At 45.2% G+C, this 20285-nt stretch overlaps 2 protein-coding genes across 7 annotated transcripts; both read right to left on the bottom strand.

Moving 5' to 3' along the window:
- Positions 1-3668: 3668 nt before the first annotated feature.
- Positions 3669-14780, bottom strand: clic5b (chloride intracellular channel 5b). 4 transcript variants are annotated; one of them, XM_062467932.1, is made up of 7 exons: positions 14057-14780; positions 6588-6697; positions 6386-6511; positions 6035-6141; positions 5471-5652; positions 4972-5135; positions 3669-4934 (listed from the first exon to the last, which is right to left on the bottom strand). In XM_062467932.1, coding segments are annotated over exons 1-7 (1326 nt in total). In that variant the 5' UTR covers positions 14693-14780; the 3' UTR covers positions 3669-4933. The 4 variants fall into 4 exon arrangements, with proteins under 4 accessions (XP_062323916.1, XP_062323918.1, XP_062323917.1 ...); XM_062467934.1 differs by lacking the exon at positions 14057-14780 and adding an exon at positions 9693-10098; XM_062467933.1 differs by lacking the exon at positions 3669-4934 and having other exon boundaries at positions 4971-5135.
- A 271-nt stretch (positions 14781-15051) lies between these two features.
- Positions 15052-19176, bottom strand: enpp5 (ectonucleotide pyrophosphatase/phosphodiesterase 5). Of its 3 annotated transcripts, XM_062467913.1 has the most exons (5): positions 19095-19176; positions 18851-18869; positions 17491-18403; positions 17175-17351; positions 15052-17049 (listed from the first exon to the last, which is right to left on the bottom strand). In XM_062467913.1, exons 3-5 carry the CDS (start codon positions 18392-18394, stop codon positions 16646-16648), a joined length of 1485 nt encoding a protein of 494 aa, XP_062323897.1. In that variant the 5' UTR covers positions 18395-18403; positions 18851-18869; positions 19095-19176; the 3' UTR covers positions 15052-16645. The 3 variants fall into 3 exon arrangements, with proteins under 3 accessions (XP_062323897.1, XP_062323898.1, XP_062323896.1); XM_062467914.1 differs by lacking the exon at positions 18851-18869 and having other exon boundaries at positions 19095-19136; XM_062467912.1 differs by lacking the exon at positions 19095-19176 and having other exon boundaries at positions 18851-19054.
- Positions 19177-20285: the final 1109 nt, after the last annotated feature.

The raw sequence follows: 20285 nt of genomic DNA, 5'->3' as shown, positions 1-20285 counted from the left end.
CCTGTATATATATATCTCTGTCTCTCTCTCTGTGTCTCTCTATATCTCTGTCTCTCTTTGTCTCTGTGTTTCTCTGTCTCTGTGTCTCTCTGTGTCTCTCTGTGTTTCTCTGTGTCTCTGTCACTCTTTGTCTCTCTGTGTCTGTCTCTCTGTGTCTCTATGTCTATCTCTGTGTCTCTCTCACAAACTCTATATACACACACACATTATCTGTTTCGCTCTCTCTCTCTGTGTGTGTCTCTCTCTCTGTCTCTCTGTCTCTCTCACAAACTCTCTTTACACACACACACACACACACATTATGTTTGTGTTTCTCTCTCTCTCTCTCTCTCTCTCTCTCTCTCTCTCTCTCTCTCTCTCTCTCTCTCTCTCTGACTCCCTCTATATATCTCTCACTGACTGGTCAGTGTGTCATCGCCCTGCCGTGTGCACACTTCTAAAAATCAACACAATCTAGATTAGATGTGTACTTTGGTGCCCTCTAGTGGCTGTTATGTGTATCACAGTCTGTAATGAGGAAGCCCACCCAGACAACAGGCCAGCAGCAGGCCAACTTCAGAGAAGTCTGAATGAGGTGTAGGTACCTGAGGGAGTATGGAAACCCAATACACTCATTACACTGTAGGTGGGACCGAGGCTTTTAAAGCTACGTCTAAGGTTTAAGTTAGTCATATTATGTTCCAGATAGCTAATGGTTTGTTACTGTGCCAACCACACTCTCTAAAACACGTGCCAAGTACTCCTGCTGAATATTCTCCCTCTAAAGGCTAGGTCTAAAGAAGGACATTGACCTCTGCCTAGGATATGATGGACCAACATCTCAAATGGTTTCGTTAAAGTTTTCACTGAAGAGCTTTCATGTAATTTCAGTCATTTATAATCAAGGTTTTAATTGAATATGGGTGTACTGCTGACTGAAAGAAGGCTATTTTAAGTCAAAATAAATGAACTCTAAGTACTGAGAGGCTCATTTCTACAACATCAAAGTTCAACTTTACTGAGTCCTGCCAACACAAAATATGTATTACAATACTGACCTCTTTTCCCCAAAAGTGAAATTATATTGAAAATGCTGGTGTCAGGACCATGGAGAGCAACCAAACACACAAACAAAAGGCTTCTTTGTCAAAGACCTTAGCGCCATGCCAATGTTTGAAATTATCCGCCATCTCAACTGTCAAAAATGGCAAACTGATGCAAAATGACTGAGAGCACAAAACACAAGACTGGATCGGGCCTCGAGCGGTGCCAAACATTCATGCAAAACAGGCCTTTTCCATAAGTTTCAGCCAGGCAATAAAATTTCAAATATTTGGGCAGGGGCCCCATCTCTGCCTGAAGCCAAGCGTGAAGGAGTCGTGTGTATTCTTCATGTCAGATGAAGGCCTCTTGAAACTTTATCGGCAGAGTGTTAATTGAGAACTAATGGAGTCGTAATGCCGAGCGGTCACATAATAGTGTCGGAGATGTGGTCCTTCGCAGAGTGACATGTCATCCTGGTGAAGTGCGCATAATTTCTGACTTCGTTTGGAAAATGGCAGTGCGACCTTGCCTGATGATGCCAGGCGATGCGAGGGATGCTCGCTGTATCTGGTTCTGCTTTTGGCGTCGCCGCCGTCTCCAGGCATCATAACTCGCTTTAAAGACAGGTTTTATGGTTTACGACTTGAAAGTAAAACGCAATGTGTTTCCTGTAGGCAGAACGATGATTTAGTACAGTGAATGATAAAGTGAGAGCTCTCAGGATGGCGCGGATGTGTGAGGGCTACAGAGAATCCAAACACGTCCGGCTGGATGTGAGTGTGGTCTTCTAGCCCCTGCGGTCGCACCAGTGTGGTTATATAGCCTACATTGGAGCACATCAGAAGGAGCTGAGCTTGCTCATGGGTAGGTATCGTATACCTAACATCAGGCAGACCTCACATCATCATTAGCTGAACGTCCAGTCCACATCCTGATACAGTCACCCAAAGGTAGACCACGTGATGTGGGTCCACAGCCCCGATTCAAGCCGTCTTTGACACGCTTAACCAAGAGTTTACAATATTGGGCACAGCTCTCAAGGAGTTTCTTCACTTGAAGTTCACTTTACGTCTCCTTTCCAAAAAGCTGAGAAAACAGTCTGGCGTTATGTATTCTAGTCAGTCTTGATCATTAGAGATGCATGGAAGGATTATATAACCATCTGGTAATCAAGGCTAATGTGGGATCATCAGCGAGTTCAAACGTCAAACCTTGACAGTTGTCCCTGACATTCATCATCCGTCTGCTAACTCCTTCCAGCGATCGGAGCGCCGCCCTGCCAGGAGCTCTTTGGTGAGGTCGTCAGTCTCACACCGAAACCACAGGCGTGCGCCAGGCAGATCGATAATCCCCATCAAACGGCACCACAGGTCACTCAAACCTCCGCGAGCAGGCGGAGGGGAAAACCATCCACGAATCCGATACCACCTCAGATCCTCTCTCTCTATGAGGAAGAGCAGTCGACCCGTCTGCCTCGGGCCTGTCCTTTTAAACCTGATCTGCTGTTATGACACGGGGACGCTGGTTCCTGTCTCTCTGTTGGCTTCTGAATACAGGCGGATTTTTTTCTGGCAGCATCTGATCTGAGACTTCCTCTACTGCGTGTACAGCCTCAACTGTCGCTCTCCTTCCCTTTACTGTCGTCACGACAGTGTCGTGTCAGGAGTAATTACTGGGCATCGCTGATTTCAGAGGCTGGGATCATTCCGTGACAAACGATAGCGCTAATAAAACTTCAGAAAAGTGAAGTGAATGAATAAAACGTAAAGTGAATTAGTTATTTTAAAAAGGTCAGGTAACACTGTGAAGATAATCCGTCTGCTTTGTGATGTTCGTATTTGTGTACAGTAGGCTACTGTGCCATCTGTTGTGTATGAGTGAAGTACAGGCAGTTTACATAAGGATTTTCTTCTATAGCCTACATTGTAGGCCCAGCCTCACTGTCAACTTCCATGCCCTCCACAGAGCTGAGTTGGGCAAGACCAGAGGATCAGCTATGGCTGCAATAACAGATTAGGCTAACATGCCAGGCCCCGTGGCCAGACGTGTTTGACGTTAATGCTTGGCTGTATATTACCCAGCTCAGGGAAACGTTGGACGTGAGCGCTGGGATCCAAGGACAGCGATGTTTAGGTACTAATTACGAAACAGCAAGGCACAAGTCTCGCTCCATATTTCCTTACTCCTGTGGAAACACTAGGCAGGCTCCATTTATTTTGCTTGACTGTTGACTCTGGCAGGGCCGGGTCTCGGTAAACACCACTCGCCCACCATTGTAAATCCGACAGGCGCAGATCTTTTAAGTTAGACTCCTTTGAGGAAAAATGGAGACGGATCGGATGGCGGCGCTCGGGTTTTCCGTCTTAATGAGAGAGTGGAGAAGAAGGATGGCTTTTGATCCCTGGCATGGAAGCCTCTATTTAAGCTTGTCAGCGGCCATCACTCTCTCTTCTCTCGCTCTTGTATGGATGGAAGATCCGACTTGGGCCACTGGGTTTGATCAACTCAGCAAGGCCCCGTTTCTTCTTCAGAGACAGACAGGACCCAGCGTACTCTTCATTTCCCCGTGGTATCTGAGAGAACCGTCCTGGCGTTGATGGATTGCCTAACTACAGTTTGGAGAGTGAAAGAAAACGACAACAGGCTGATCTGTGAAAATATTGTTTTATTCGTAGAGCTTCACACTGAACATGCCTCCCAGTCGTCATGCTCAGTTTCATATCAAATGTTTGTCCAAACCACACAAGCACATTATGGTTCTTCAAGGAAGTCCACGGTTAGAAACATTGCCAAAGACAACCAGCCCAAGACAAATTTCCACCACACTCTAATGAACAATAAAGCTTTTAAACTTTGAATCTAGAGATAGTCCTGCATGGGGAGCAGAGCAGAGGGGAGGAAATGGCTGTTTGATGAAGGGCTTGAGGGCAGGGTCTCTGAACCAGAAAATGGGTGGACCTCAGCTTGAAGCTGGTTTTCATCGCCACTAATGGCCTAACCTAATCAAGCCTGATTGGACTTGTAATCAAATACGCTCTAGATTTAGTATATACCGGTGTCATTTTAGACGAAACCAATATCTGGAACTGGACACACAGCTGGGGGGGGGGTGTTCAAAACAACTTTGAGTTCAGGTTCAAATAGAATCGATCAATGTGTTTGGATTGGCATACTGAGATTTCTAAATAAAGGCACATAGTTTAGGCAATGGATTACTCCGTGATTTTAAAAGAAGACTGTCAGAACAGATTTATTCATGCAAACAAACCAGAAATCAGCTCTGTTCTATTCTTCTGTACGGACCTGAACAGTCCAACCTGTTCGCCTCGCATGTTCTTTATAAGCAATCATATTCTAAAACACATTTCATCATTCTTCCACTAAACCTCTCAGAAGGATACAGGATAAGATAATAAGATACTTCTAGAATCAGGTAAATACCTCAGAGACTACACCAACACTATTTTAAGAGAGTAAATCAAAGCTTCCCATTGTGATATCTAAGTCTAGTGTATTACTAGTGATTATCATCATCATCGATCATGGATGAATCTGAGCCGCAAAGCCATCAGGAATGCTAACTAGGGTCAGACTACAGTTAAACAGGGTAGCGCACATAGAAGAATAAATAAAACAAACAGCCCATCATCACAGCAACTCCTCCTTAAATGTAAGAACACGTGATGTGATGATTTACCCGACACTTTAATCCACAGCAACATACAGGGGGGATCTGAACCTTCAATCTCTTATTCAGAAGTTAACTCTACCACTGAGCTATACCTATTCCCTTTTTAAAATAACATTTGTGGCCAGTTCACCTATAGATTGCTCCTCATATTAAAAATACACTACTAAAAGGATGATATGCATATACATGTGTGTGTGTGTGTGTTTGTGTGAGACGAGGTGTGTAATATTTGAGATGGGGCGTTACGTGTGTTGTGTTATTTAGCCAGTCTCTTAGCCACGTCCTGGTAGGCCATCTCCATCTCCCCATCGGCAGCGCACGTGTTGGTGAACTCGTCACGCGTGTAGGCGCTCTTCAGGTACCGCCACACACCTGTCAAGTCCGAGGGTATGTCGTAGTTACGGTACTTCTTAGCAACAACCTGCGGATGAAGAGAAGTATATGTGTGCGTCAGAGAGGTTGAGAGAGAGAGAGAGGGAGAGGTAGAGAGAGAGAGGTAGAGAGAGAGAGGTAGAGAGAGAGAGGTAGAGAGAGAGAGGTAGAGAGAGAGGTAGAGGTTAAGAGAGAGAGAGAGAGAGGGGTAGAGAGAGACAGAGAGAGAGAGAGACAGAGAGAGTGAATCAGAGATAGACGGAGGGACAGATAGGAGAGGTGGAGAATGGCCATCCTCACCTTGAATGTGTCTAGAAAAAGTGTGTAAGAGACAGACAGACAGAACGCACAGAGGGACAGCTGGAGAACCCCCCCCCCCCTCACCTTGACTATGTGCAGTTTGGGCAGCAGGTTGCAGTCGGCCAGAGTGAGGTCCTCTCCATCTAGGAAGCGCCTGGTGGAGGCCTTCTCCTCCTCCATGCTGTCTGCATCGATCTCCTCAGGCAGGGGGGTGTTCAGGTAGTCATCCAGCTTCCTCAGGGCCTTGGTAAGACCTTTCTCCAGACCTACACACACCCACATAGCTAATTTACAGTTTACATTTACAACATAGCAGGGACATTTACAGCATAGTAGTAACAAGATCATAAAAGGATTTAGACGGACGTTTGTGCCGTGCTTTTGAGTTGATGAATGAATTTCCATCAGAACGTGGAACCTCACACCCACTAGATGGCAGCATTAGTCAAACACCAGAAACCCTCACGGTTCATGTCCCCAGCGTGACTCTGCTACCATCTAGTGGTGGCATGCAGTATCTGTCATGACACTTATTGCTAGAGTGGTTGTGTACTCGTAAGCGGAACCAGCTGTGTGTGTGTGTGTGTATGTGTGTGTGTGTGCGTGTGTGTGTGTGTGTGCGTGTGCGAACGAGCTCGAACACAGCACCTTCGTTGGCGTTCATCCGGGTGTTCTTGATGTACGCCGAGAACTTGGCGAAGATGTTGTTCCCAGCTGTGTTGGACTCCCTGTGCTTGGCGACCAGCTTGGGATACCTGAGGGTGGAACGTGAGGAACACGGTCACACACATCTGGAGCACATTGTCACCTGCGTCAGGAACGGGGAGCACGTTGAACACGTTAGAGAGGCTCACTGAGATCCTACTCTACAAGCATCCTTCTTCCCTTGAACAGTCTCTGATCATTCACCAAAAGCGCTACATTAAAGTCCGCCGGCGGTGACGAATACGTGGTGGATTGATGTTGGGTAAGAATAAGAGTTATCAGGAACTGACTTACGTTGGTGGAGCCAACACATCCTCCAGGAACTCTTCGATCTTGTTGATGTCAGTCTTGACCTCTCCGTTGAAGGTCAAGAAGGGAGGGTGTGTCCCTGGGGCCAGGTTATGCAGGTCAGCAGGCTTCCTAACAAGTTAAAATGACCTTATTAGTGTGTGCGTATATATATATCTATATATGTGTGTGTGTGTGTGTTACCTACCTCTTTAGGTCCACAGTGGTGACGTTAAAAACCACTCCTTTGAGCCAGAGTATCATGAAGAGGCGCTGAGAGAAGGGACAGTTTCCGATGCTCTCCCCATCAATGCCTGCCTGCACAGCAGAACAAGGAGAACCGTCAACACCCTGGGAGAACTGATATTTTAGAAGTACTTTCATACTCGTGCACGTTTAGGGAAGTACTTTATATCGGATTATGTTTTTTTCTTTCTGACGTGTGTATTGATAGATGTGGTGGACAGTTTTTCTTCAACCTATCTGACCTTTGGGACCTGATAGACTAGAAGAAGCTAGGTTTGAGTGCATTTGGTCAGGAGAACTAACAGGATATATTGGCCGTTTGTGAACTTTACACTATTTAAACACGGAGGCCGGTCCATTGAAGGCTTGTGCTCTCTAAACCAAAAGTAAACATGCATGCTTAAAGGAAAACAACGTTCAAATTGCTGTGAGGGAGAGAGGTACGGAATCTCAACCTAGCCTGGCGTGTCGTACCTGATCAGGTGTCCGTGTGCGCGGACATGGAAAGATAACCCAGTCACCTGACTCTCTGGCCAGTCTGAATAATGCAAACTGATTCCATTTCCTGGTTCATTGGTCACTGGGACTTCAGGACCACAGTCAATCATCCACAGGCTGCCTGAGAGCCCCACACCCCCACCCCGACCTCTCACCCAGGGCTTTCACAGTCACGTGTCATGGTAGGGAAAGCATTTCTTATTATGCTGCTACAAGAAGGTTCCACAGCCTTCCTGTTTGTTCACGTACCGTCTGCCGCTATGAACAAAATGGCGAGAGTTTATCTTCTAGCAAAGACCAGAGAGAGGAGCTTCCCCTTGTGAAAGTTGCTGAGCTGACTGTATGTATGCCAGAGTCCTCCCATTGAGGCTCCAGCCCACGTGTGTGGCTATGAAGCTTCTGTCTGTGCATTGTTTTCACTCGGCTCTATGGGACTGAGGTAACACAATGCCCTGCGGTGGATAATAGCCAATCAGGATCTAGAACATGGAGGACAATGGCGGTCACACACCAGTGGGCCACTGGGCCGATGAGCTGGGTGGCCCAGCTTAGTCAGATGATGCTGGATTTTAGTGGGACGTCGACATGCGACTGTGTTGTGATCCTCTATAAAAACACAATTTGAGTGACATTTCGGTCGACATGAGATTATTGACGAAAGAATACTTGATGATGAAGAATCAGAATCTTATTTGGAATGGGCATTTAATGCATCACGCTGTCTTGACTCTCTGTTTTGATCGATGTAGTCATGTCCAAACCCAAGCATATCCTGCTGCTCTTATGTAGGCCACTGACCCCCTTCAAAAACACTGTTGATTCGATGTGTGTCAAAACCTCAAAATAGAAAGTCGAGTGGAACATCTTCCCCCCCTGTGTGAGTCTGGGGTCCTGGTGGGGGACCCAGCCTGCTCCTGGCAGCCTGGTCCATATAGGACACAACCCAGTGGGCAGGGGGGTCAGTCCTGGCAGCCTGGTCCATATAGGACACAACCCAGTGGGCAGGGGGGTCAGTCCTGGCAGCCTGGTCCATATAGGACACAACCCAGTGGGCAGGGGGGTCAGTCCTGGCAGCCTGGTCCATATAGGACACAACCCAGTGGGCAGGGGGGTCAGTCCTGGCAGCCTGGTCCATATAGGACACAACCCAGTGGGCAGGGGGGTCAGTCCTGGCAGCCTGGTCCATATAGGACACAACCCAGTGGGCAGGGGGGTCAGTCCTGGCAGCCTGGTCCATATAGGACACAACCCAGTGGGCAGGGGGGTCAGTCCTGGCAGCCTGGTCCATATAGGACACAACCCAGTGGGCAGGGGGGTCAGTCCTGGCAGCCTGGTCCATATAGGACACAACCCAGTGGGCAGGGGGGTCAGTCCTGGCAGCCTGGTCCATATAGGACACAGCCCAGTGGGCAGGGGGGTCAGTCCTGGCAGCCTGGTCCATATAGGACACAGCCCAGTGGGCAGGGTGGAAAGGTGCCTGAGTCGCTACATGTGTGAGTTTAAGATTCAGACGCTCCTGGTTCCATTTACACTGGTTGAGTTGATGGGAGATAGTCACCTATCATGGCAGAACACCTGTATGTGAGGGACACTGAAGCTGACAGTGATGTAAGCAATAGTGCAGCAGGGAATCTCTGAATGGCTAGCTGGCTACCTGGTAGGCTGGCAAGCTGGCTGGCTGACTGGCCAACTGGTTGACTGGTGGGTTGGCTGTCTGGCTGGCTACTAGGCTGTCTGGATAGTAGGCTGGCTGACTGGTAGACTGGCTGGCTGGCTGAAGGGTCAATTGGTTGACTGGTAGGTTGGCTGGTTGGCCGGTAGGCTGTATGTCTGGCTAGTAGGCTGTCTGGATAGTAGACTGGCTGACTGGTAGATTGGCTGGCTGGCTGGCTAGGCATAGTCTCCGAGATGGATAATTGGGTCAGTGCATCTCTGCAGTTCATCAGCACTGAGATTTTCCACCTGCCTCCACCTTAGCTACCCCAGGTGCAGAGCTGTCCTCTTCCCCTGCCTCAGGGGGACTCCTGGGCACTCAACAGCACAACACCATATGGCTCTCTCTCTTCATAACACATTCTGAACTGTAACCAGGTCCAGCCCATAGCAACTTGCCAGTTTGAGTAAATTAATAATATAATCTGTATAGCATAACCATGTAATCTATATTTGATTTGATGGGATGCAAAGACAATGTAATATGAGGAAGAGTTCCTAACCATAACAGTAACCCTAACACACTATGGTATATTTAGTATTAGTTTATAAACCTGAGTCATGTAATCTGACGTATTGTCACATGGTGGAAGTGAGTGGGCTGTGTTTCCATCAACAAGTATCTACGGTATCACTGTCACAACTGGGCCATCAGGCATTAGAACGTGCTGCAGTAACTCTAGCACCACTCTAGGGTTACACACACTTTCCACAACACACACCTGGCACAGCACTAAAACCCTGACCAGGTATAGGAACAAGGTGGTGTGTGTGTGACTTAGCGACTTCAACAGTTTAGTGAATTCTGTCTTCGTAGCAAACACGATGAGGTAAAGTCACATCATATCTGTCTTACCTTGACAAAAAGCTCTATGTCTGGGTCCCTGTCCTGTCCGTTAGAGGACATCCCGCCTGTCCTTCTGGGCACCGTGCTTTGGCGTAAAAGTCAAATGACTGCTACAATAAGTCCAGTCCACAGTCGTTGGAGTCTACATCCTCCTGACTGAACTTGTACCGGGAAGACTTCTATGAATCTCCACTGTCAATCTGAAGAGATCTCTTCTGGCTTCTTCTGTCCCTGCTTGTCTCCTAACTTGTCTCCTTGCTGGCCTCCCCAGGGGAAGATGCTGGGAGTGGGCGGGACTGCTGGTGGGACAGGTGGGCTAGGGTTTGCCCTGGGCTCTGATTTTGACCTGCAGGACCACAGACAGAGTGCAGCTCCCGCTGATAGACTGGGAACAGGTGTCAGGCTATAGCAGGGGGTGGAGCCCTATCTCTCTGTGTGTGTGTGTCTCTCTCTCTCTCTCTGTGTGTGTCTCTCTCTCTCTCTCTCTCTCTCTCTCTCTCTGTGTGTCTCTGTCTCTCTCTCTCTCTCTCTCTCTCTGTGTGTGTCTCTCTCTCTCTCTCTCTCTCTCTCTCTCTCTCTCTCTCTCTCTCTCTCTCTCTGTGTCTCTGTCTCTCTCTCTCTCTCTCTCTCTCTCTCTCCCTCTCCCTCCTTCCAGCTCTCATTCTCACCTCTTGCTCTCTCCCTGCCATCCTTATCTACCTTCTTTTCCTATTCCAAGCCTCTCGTTCTCTCATCCCATCTTGTTCACTTATCAGCAGTCTTTGATATCGAAACTTTGCGGTGACTGATTTTATGGTGTCTATTGGATCATGTCAGGATCATTTGATGTTCTCTCCAGTAGGACAGCTTACTATTATCTATTCTACATGTGAACTCTTTCTTGTGTGTGATAGCACAACTTAGCCGTGTCCCCAAAGGGAGGGCATATTTAATTGAGAATGTCTGGTAAGGTATAACATAGGTTATATCAGATAACCAACAGTAGAAGATTCCTGTTTGAATTATTGATGTTTGACTTTGGTTTTTGGAAATCACCAATATAGTTCAAGCTGTTGAATGACTCACTGACTTACTAACCAACCAACTAACGGTCTAACTGACTCACTGACTACATTTTTCTAGGGTTAAGGATAGATTATATTCAAGAGTCATCTGGTGTTTAAATGCAACATGTAATATGCATTACTTTGCAAATTAAGCTTTACATTAAATTAATATTAATCAGTCTCTATCTGCATGTGGATGGAGGAGCTGTTATTCTCTAGAAAAGGGACATCGCCCCCTTGTGGCACAAACATAGATGTACACTCCAGAGGAGCAACACAGGCACAGTCAGATATGTTCTGTTTAAAACTCAATTTCACCTGACCATTATCATATTACTGAAATGGAGGTAGTAGTGGACGTACATACAGTTTATAGCTATTCCCTGAGTGTTTCAGCATACTACCCTTTGGAGAATCATGCAAGCATACTAACCCTTTCAAGAAGCATACTCACACACCAACCCTTCAGCTCTACACGGACAAGGACCTAGCTACATTGCTAACTCCTTTATAAACTACACACCAGCTAGAACACTGCGATCATCAAATGCAGGCCTATTAGAGGTCACCAGAAGCAGTCATAAGAAGATTGGTGATTCGGCCTTTGTCAATTACGCCCCAAAACTATGGAACAAATTACCCATAAATATTAGGGAAGCAAACACTCTAGACATTTTTAAAAGACAGCTTAAAACCTACCTTTTTACCGAAGCATTTAAGTAATTTTATCTCAAAAGGGTTTTCCTACTTTTTAAAGTTGTTTTCTCTCTTGAACAGAGATCTTATTGGGATTTTTATTTTTGTTTGAATTGTTTATCACTTGTATTATTGTTTTTATTGATTTTATGTAAAGCACCTTGAGCTACAATTCTTGTATGAAATGTGCTATATAAATAAAGTCTTACTTACTTACTTCAGAGTTGCTTAAGAAGGAACAGAGGACTGTTGCTCCCCTGAGAGATTGTGTTAATCATTCTACAAGATTTACTCTGATTCAAGGAAAAGGCTTTGACTCTGACCTAAAGTCAGTACCATACAATTTCACTGTCAATCTTGTGTGTCGTCTTTATGGTTCACATTAAGTAGGATGATTACAAACAACAGGAATCTAGTTGACCATAAAAAGCGAGTGAATATATGATCAAATAATATATAAAATATTATTGAAGGAATGGGAAGGGTCAAATCACTATCCTGCATTAATCATTTACTGTGGCGCCAAATCATTAACAGACGCTGCCTGTCTTTCGTAAGACGAACCAGATATGAGAGTCTTACGACTATCTAATGTGTGACAGCCAAAACTACCTATGTTACAGAATGTATGTATATCTCTTTTATGGCCATGTTTTATGGGTCTATAACTGGTGTAGCGGTTTGAATCCATAACCATGATACAAACAACCTGCTGTAAATAATCATAATAATAAAAATGTCATATTAAACGTAGCAGTGGACTATATAGGCTACAATAGAGACAAGCCCAAACACATTCTCTGTTTTCAAGCTAAAGCCCACCATGACTTTACCATAATAGTCAGATGGCTGAGCGGTTATGGACTCGGGCTACTAATTAGAAGGTTGGTGGTTCGATTCCAGGCTGTTTTAAAATGACGTTGTGTCGACTGTGTGCCGTTGCAAGACACTTCACCCTACTTGCCTCGGGGGGTAATGTCCCTGTACTTACTGTGAGTAGCTCTGGATAAGAGCGTCTGCTAAATGACTAAATGTAAATAATACTGTCTGATCTTAGATACAGATTTGGTTCTTTTGAGACTGTTCCTGAAAGGGAACCCACATTCCTATCATGCTGTGGTATGAAGGGTGTTTCAGCCAGACGCCCTATCTCTGAGAGTAGGGCTTGTTTAAACTGATAGGATGAATGGGTCCGCTAGTTTCTGATTGCTAAAGCTTCAACATTTTTATTGTCTCTTGCTTTATGACGCAATGTGAACATAAACAGTTGTGAAATCCAGGGGAGGGGAGGGGGCGAGGGGAGGGGAGGGGAGGGGGGGGGAGGGGGGGGAGGGGAGGGGAGGGGGGAGGGGAGGGGGGGAGGGGACTGAGGACTGAGACACACGTCACACCCTTGAACCACAAGGTGTTCAAATGGCTCAACCCTATCAGTTGTCATGTTACAGTAACCAACTAATCTCTGCGTGAACATATACAAAGAGTACACGCACAGTCTGGGCAGATAAAGGCTTTTTTCTGAAGGAGTACAGCAACTTGAGTATCTCACAATCACTGTTCAGCAAAGTGACCTCTGTATGTTCAAAAAGGCAGATAATAGTTCTGCTGTGTTCAGGAAAACATTTGCTCAGCTATAGAGTTCACCCCTGGTTTATATGGTGGTACTGTAAATGGGTTAATCATTACATTAGACTCCATGAGTTTGTCTCAAAGTCAAAGACTCAGGCCCACCTATCTGGAAGATTTCCGCTTTATTCGAGAGACTGGAAAATGAACCCTGGCTGATTCTTGTGAGGGTTTTGTCTGTCTCGCGAGGCACACAGATAAGAGAATATTTCCGTACAGATTAATTTACATGTATTAATTTAGTAAATGCTTTTATCCAAAGCTTCGTACAAATAGTGTCTAAAGTAAATGCAGCAGATCACATCAGTCAAGCACCAGTTCTCACAATACTTCAGTGGTTAGTGCCAAGGCATGGTCTGTACTGTTGTTAGACACAGTGCAACAACCATTTCACAATTGAATCTTACTTAAAACTGTTCTTGCTTCAGACTACAGCAAGAACTCAAAGAGAATCCTTGAGCTGAAGATGGGTCTAATCCACAAGACTCTGTAACATCGATCTTAGATTGTTTAGTTCTTAGGAATAGTTAAACTTCTGTACCTTTACTTAAGATTCGTATATGTTTAGTGTTTGCACCTCCCTGCCACAGTAAATTCCGTGTTTGTATAACATACATGGCGAATAAACCGAATTCTGATTCTGATTATCTTCCCCAACAGCCAAGATCCCCAACATGCAGCCAAAGTGAATGAAACTTGAACAAAGGTCAACGTGAACTGCAACTGTCTGTCTCCTTCATACTCTGGTCATCAAGGTTTATATACAGAGTATTTGGGGCAGTCCATTACATAAGATAGTATTTCCTATTGGATATTGCCCAATAACAAAGTACAGAAGTGAGAAGTTTATTGACAATGACCTTCACACCAAGGACCTTACCCTAACTTGAATTTGAGATAGTAGACATGTATTAACCAAAGAATATATTGTCAACAACAATACACACCATTTTAAGATACTGTTTTGATTCACAACGAATTAGAGTATACTTCATATGTCATTCTTACCTTGACAAATAGTGAGATTTCAGGTTGACTGGGATTTGCTGGTGCAACACTATTCTCGTCCAAAGTGACATTCTCGAGAGTTTTGAGGCTGTAGTCGACAATCTCCTCCGGTTCTGAGGGCAGTTCGGTGTGACTGTAGGCCATTAGCATCCCATCCTCCGCGTTGTCGTCCTCGAGCTGTATCGGGGAGTCATCGCACGGGTCTCTGAGAGACTCGGAGGATGCCGATGATGCCGCTGACAGGCGTCTCGAGAAGCTCGAGACGGCGGCTGCCTCGCCGTTAACCTCCGCTGTTGCATCCACGACCACTGCAGCTGTCTCAACCGCTGCCCCCTCTGGTATTGTCTCAACTCTTTCAACTTTCTCATCTTCGGTTTTCTCATCTTCATCGTCGCTAGATGATGAAGATGAGTGCTCTTTGGATGGTTGCTCTTTTTCACCCATGGTCTCCCTGGTGTCTATATAGTCCGGTGATGATCGCTTTTCTTGCACCACGATCTCACTGTAAATCGCCTCCGTCACCTCGCTCGGGGTCTCATAGACAGCTCCTTGGTTCTCATACTTGAGCTCGACTGGGCGTTCATACGGTTTTTCATACAAATTCCCTTCGTCTACTTTTTCGTAAATGTTTTCCATATTTGTTGCCTATGTCTGAGTTCGGTTGCGGAGTAAGGTGAAGTTGGAGTTGAAACGTTCACACTGACGGTTGCGCTGTTGGGTGACCGCATGAGCAAATGACTGATGACTTATGATAGAACTTTGATCCTGGCAGGCAACAGGTGGCCTATGCAAATGAGCACCTTGATCGGGGAATGCAATTCCCAAGTCCGCTCCGTAACATACCAAGTTGGCTAGATGACAACTTTTCAGCAAAAGCCTCCCCTGTCGACAAAAAATAACTGTTTTATAAGAGATATTTTGCAATATGGATACAAAACCAAACAGGAGCAAGCTTTCGAAAAGGTGTCTTTCGACAAAAGTAATGTAACACCCCGTCTTATCATTTGTCCCTTTATTTCAGCAGAATATTTTAATTAAATTGCATCAACACGACAATGTTATTTTCTAAAATAGGTACTGTCCCTTTATTAAATACCTCTTCATTTCATATTCGTATTTTTCCAAATGCAAAATAACTGAACCAAATACAGAATTTAGATTTTCAATTTGTTAGTTTTTTTCATATTACATAAACACGTATGGATTCCTCTTATTCAGGGAGTAGAAGCATATGACCAGACAACCCTTTTTCCTTCAAGAAACAAGACAATTGATTAATCAAAAGTTATCGTTGTTTTATACAAATGTTTTGATTTGTCAATTTAAATTCTGTAAAAAGTATATCACAGTGATGTTGTCTGTTATTTTTGGGCACAGATGTTTAATGTGTTTAAATCTAAAAAAGACAAATTCAATCTATCATATTCTTAAATAATCAATATCAAGATACCACAATGACGTCAGAGTAAGAAGCTAAATTACTCTCAGAATCAAATGAAAAGCGTTTTGGCTAGAGGCACCTATCATCGTTAAATTCAAATAACGTCTACAAATAAAGAGTGCAAACAATACATTTCCCATAATGCCCCTTGTTTTAGTTTAATCGTTTAGTGCAAATCAGGGGAACCACTCAACAAAAAGAGGGCAAGGAAATGCTTACAAACCCTAAGACAAAATACTGACCAATAGCAATTGCACTTCACGTTTCACTAACAAATGTTCATGGATTATCAAACTTGTTCATGGGGCTACAACACACAAGTATTTTATACAGAAATATGCCCCCATCATGACAAAATGCATGAAACAAAATAAATAATTCACGCAAAAACAATTGCACGTTACAGAGAGATGATCTCTATGAAGTTGAAAGGCAAATGGTATTGGCTACTGAAGGGCAAGGTAGCAATGGATGGAGCAGCTTTTGAGAGGCTACTATCTAAATTCTATGTACCTTATCCAATCCTAGCCTTCGGCTGAAACATACTCCTCAAACCAAACACTAAAAACTCACTGACCCATTCAGTTCTTCAAACTGAATCTAGCTTATTGGAAAAATTAGACATGGTAGATCCATGCAATGTATAATGCTGATGTATTATAGATTAAAAGAGAACAAGCCTGTTCTCCGGCAACAATGCATAAATGCATTTAAACTGGAAATGGTGCCTGTGAATTTATGTTACAAATGATGCAAGCCAGTATCTAAACAACACAAGTAGAGCTTGCAGCTTTAAACTGCGACAAATGATGAGATTATGAGATGTTCAATGGCAAGAAAAGCGAAGCCAAACAGCAGCCTGCATAAAAGGTGTAAACCCTACTTTCTTTAACTGCAGTACGGACTGACTAGAAACAACCCCATTGCCTTTTCCCTGTTTCCATTTAGACTCATCCAAACACAGGAGATAAGTGGACGTTTCTCGACAGGCCTACATTACTGACTACTGTGTAGATCTAGTCACACTTGGGAAGAGGCAACTGGGGTTCGGTTTCGAGACACAAGCCATGTTTTATTTGGGGAATGAACTTCTTTTATTTTTTTTATTTTTTTCCTCCCTTCTTTTCTCCTTTTTGTACTCGCCTGCCCTACAGGTGAAGCTCTTCCTGCAACAGGGGCTGGGACATCTCCCTGCTACCTTTGATGGGCAGCGAAGGCAGCTGCCTCAGAGTCAGATGTCTGACAAACACCTTCAGGAAGCCCAGCACCATCAACACTCCCAGCAGAGAGCCCACAACGGGAGCGTAGGAGGAATCTTTGGCCCTAGCCGGGATGGTAGGTGTGGGGGGAACGGGCTCAGAGAGGAGGTCCTGGACCCTGGAGAGGGAGCCGTTGTTGGGCAGCGCATGGAGGGACAGGATGTGACACATTAAAGGGTAGAGGTCAACGGAATGCATGGAGGTCTTCACATAGTTCCGCCGGAAAGCAGGGCCTCGGGCCACAAAGACAGGTTGCATGCTGGGTAAAGAGTTGTTGTACCCATGGTTTCCCCCTATGAATTAACAAGAAAGAAATGATTAATACTACTCCTAACAAAACTATTTCCTTAGATGCTGGTTTAAAAATGAAGGGAGTATTTATTCAGAAATCTAGAAGTCATTACTTGTTTGAACTTACACATGAATGGTCCACTCTTGTTCTGCATGATGGTCCATCCCTCTTTGGCCTCGATGATAATAGGCATGATTCTAGCGTTGTGTCGGTAATGGAAGTGGTCGGGGATGTTCTCTTTTTTGTAGACCATCATGTTGGGGTTTGCATCCACCAGCTTGTCATACACCTCATCAAACATTCCTGTCAAATACAGGAGCGGTTTAAGTAATCAAGCTCAGACATCAGATTGCAATCACAACACAAAGGCAATTAATCTACCCCAGGATTGTTCGAAAAACAACAAGGAAAACCTGAATATTTGATGAGCACACTTTCTTACCGTCTTTGGGGAGTATCCCCACCACGGGACTTTTATCCACCCAGGTGTACAGCTCTCTGGGAACATACTGATCCAGTTCAACGATCTTGTCAGTGGACAGCTGCGTCATGCCGTGGTCACTGGTCACGACCAGGTTGATCCTCTCATACAGGCCAGCCTTCCTCAGCTCGTTCCTCAGGAATCCCAGCTTATCGTCAATGTCGGCGATGACCACGTCCATGAGAGAGCTTTCCGGGCCCAAGTTGTGTCCGCTCTCGTCCGGTTCCTCCCAGTAAAGGACCCCGAAATCCACCGCTTCCTCTTCGGGTCCCGAAAACCATTCGATGATCTGCTCGACGCGAGTCTCGAAATTAACCGAGGCGTTGTAGGGAAGGTAGCGGCTCGGATACATCCCGTGGATCTCCACATCGGAACCAGGCCACATGACTGCCCCACTGCGTCCTCCTGCTCTCTGATAGGTCTCCCAAATAGGCACCGCCTCCTCCCACCACCGAGGGTCATACATGCTTGCCGTCTCCATGGAGAACGACTGGTTGAGTACCGGGTCGAACATCTCGTTGGCAACGATGCCGTGTGTTTCAGCGTACAGCCCCGTCACCAAGCTGTAGTGGTTGGGGAAGGTTTTGGTGATGTATGCATTCTCCACCTTTTCCACCTTCACCCCTTCCTCCATCAGAGCGTTGAAGTTAGGGGTGGGAACTCGGTTGATGTAATCCCAGCGGAAGCCATCGAAAGACAGAAGAAGCAGCTTGGCCCGGCCCCTGGAGTCCTGGCCCCCGGCAGTGTGGCTCCTGGTAGCGTGGCCCCTTCCATGGGGACCCTGGAGAGAGACCAGTGGCAGCAGCAAGCCCCACATGAGGACCAGGGGCCAGCCTGAGAATCCTTTCACTAGGCAGCCCAGCATCTTAACCTCCTGTGGGAGAGGGAAGGCAGTCAGGTAAGCAATGAACAAACACACATTTATTAACAGGATACATGTATTGTAAAGTCTATATTCAATTCAATAGCATGCTGTGTCTGTTGAACCCATGAAGTGAACATTTAAAACAGTCCGATTGCTGATGCCTGCTTCACGGTATAGCTGGGATGTTTGTGTGTTGACGTGTGGCTAGGTGCGTTGTGAAATGATTGGTTTGAGTTGGCGTTGCAGAAATTGTAGGATATGGCATCGCTGCAATGCATGCACAACTGGAAGGAAGTTACGCCCTAAATTCAAGTCAAAGTATACCATGCTATTACGAGCAACACGTAGCTGGCATGATAGCTTGATATCTGCAAGACAATAATGATGTAATCCCAAATATGACAGGTTATTACAGTGTAACATGCAGACTATATAAATACAAAGTGATACGGCTACCTTGATTGCCCTTGACAACCTGAGAAAAAGAAAAACGTTCAGACGATGAAAAACATTTCGTAAACATTTGTGCGACGTTAGCATGCTAGCTAGCTAGCTAACTGAGTGCTTCTTGCAACATAGCAGTGACGTCGGCATTGGGTTTCAAAGGAATACATTATGATCATAAAAAATAATCGTATAATCTCAATGTGTTTGAATGCTTGTTTACGAATATATGCCATTGCTTTGCTGTCCACCTTACCTTGTTGTCTGATTCAGCACTTGCTTGCAGCCTACGCTAAGATAAACAGACGTCTCGTTTCAGTCAAAGGAAGTCCCGCCCCTAGAAAATGCATAATCTAAAAATACATTCAAGAAGACTGCTACTACAGAGACGCGCCAAATAGGAACATATCTTCACATTAATTTGAAGGATATCAGTGTGGTATCGTTTACCGGTGTTGTATCACCCGATGCATGACTCTCTGGATTGGCACCCACTCGCGGGAGCGCGCGCAAATCAAAGAGTGGGAAGTATGAGTACAGTAAATTTAGGGCATGTGACACTTTCCTAGTCAGGGTTAGCAGGGGGTGCATTTCATAGCAAGAAGGAATACAACAAGCCTGTCGTAAAATGCACCCCCCTCTATTGTCTGTTCTGTATATCCCAGCATCAAATGATTCTTACTGTACACTGAGAGCACTAGTATGAGTAACCACAGTAAGTTTCAGGCATATAACACTTTCCTAGTCAGGGTTAGCAGGCGGTGCATTAACCTGTCGGGAAATGCACCCCCCTATATTGTCTGTTCTGTATATCCCAGCATCAAATGATTCTTACTGTACACTGAGGGCACTAGTATGAGTAACCACAGTAAGTTTCAGGCATGTAACACTTTCCTAGTCAGGGTTAGCAGGGGGTGCATTTCATGGCAAGAAGGAATACAACAAGCCTGTCGTGAAATGTAACCCCCCTCTATTGTCTGTTCTGTATATCCCAGCATCAAATGATTCTTACTGTACACTGAGGGCACTAGTATGAGTAACCACAGTAAGTTTCAGGCATGTAACACTTTCCTAGTCAGAGTTAGCAGGGGGTGCATTTCATGGCAAGAAGGAATACAACAAGCCTGTCGTGAAAAGCACGCCCCTCTATTGCCTGTTCTGTATATCCCAGCATTAAATGTTTCTTACTGTACACTGAGGGCACTAGTATGAGTAACCACAGTAAGTTTCAGGCATGTGACACTTTCCTAGTCAGAGTTAGCAGGGGGTGCATTTCATGGCAAGAAGGAATACAACAAGTCTGTTGTGAAAAGCACCCCCCTCTATTGTCTGTTCTGTATATCCCAGCATCAAATGTTTCTTACTGTACACTGAGGGCACTAGTATGAGTAACCTTGTTTCTTCCCTTCTTCTCCAGCATTATGTACATGTAATAGCATAAATGTAT

The sequence above is a fragment of the Osmerus eperlanus genome, chromosome 8 (assembly GCF_963692335.1).
Source record: "Osmerus eperlanus chromosome 8, fOsmEpe2.1, whole genome shotgun sequence".
Lineage (NCBI taxonomy): Eukaryota > Metazoa > Chordata > Actinopteri > Osmeriformes > Osmeridae > Osmerus > Osmerus eperlanus.
This window is presented reverse-complemented; position numbering and strand designations above follow the sequence as displayed.

Bases quoted from the DNA above. Each gene is read 5' to 3' on its own strand.
- clic5b (XM_062467932.1), bottom strand. From the start codon at position 14,692: ATGGAAAACATTTACGAAAAAGTAGACGAAGGGAATTTGTATGAAAAA. The intron at 5,653-6,034 runs GTGCTGTGTTCG...GGGTGTGTGTAG, and splicing joins CCGGATGAACGCCAACGAAG to GTCTGGAGAAAGGTCTTACC. The intron at 5,136-5,470 runs GTGAGGGGGGGG...CTTCATCCGCAG, and splicing joins CCAAACTGCACATAGTCAAG to GTTGTTGCTAAGAAGTACCG.
- enpp5 (XM_062467912.1), bottom strand. From the start codon at position 18,934: ATGCTAACGTCGCACAAATGTTTACGAAATGTTTTTCATCGTCTGAAC. The intron at 18,404-18,850 runs GTAGCCGTATCA...CCTCTCCCACAG, and splicing joins GGTTGTCAAGGGCAATCAAG to GAGGTTAAGATGCTGGGCTG. The intron at 17,050-17,174 runs GTAAGTTCAAAC...GTTAATTCATAG, and splicing joins CAAGAGTGGACCATTCATGT to GGGGAAACCATGGGTACAAC.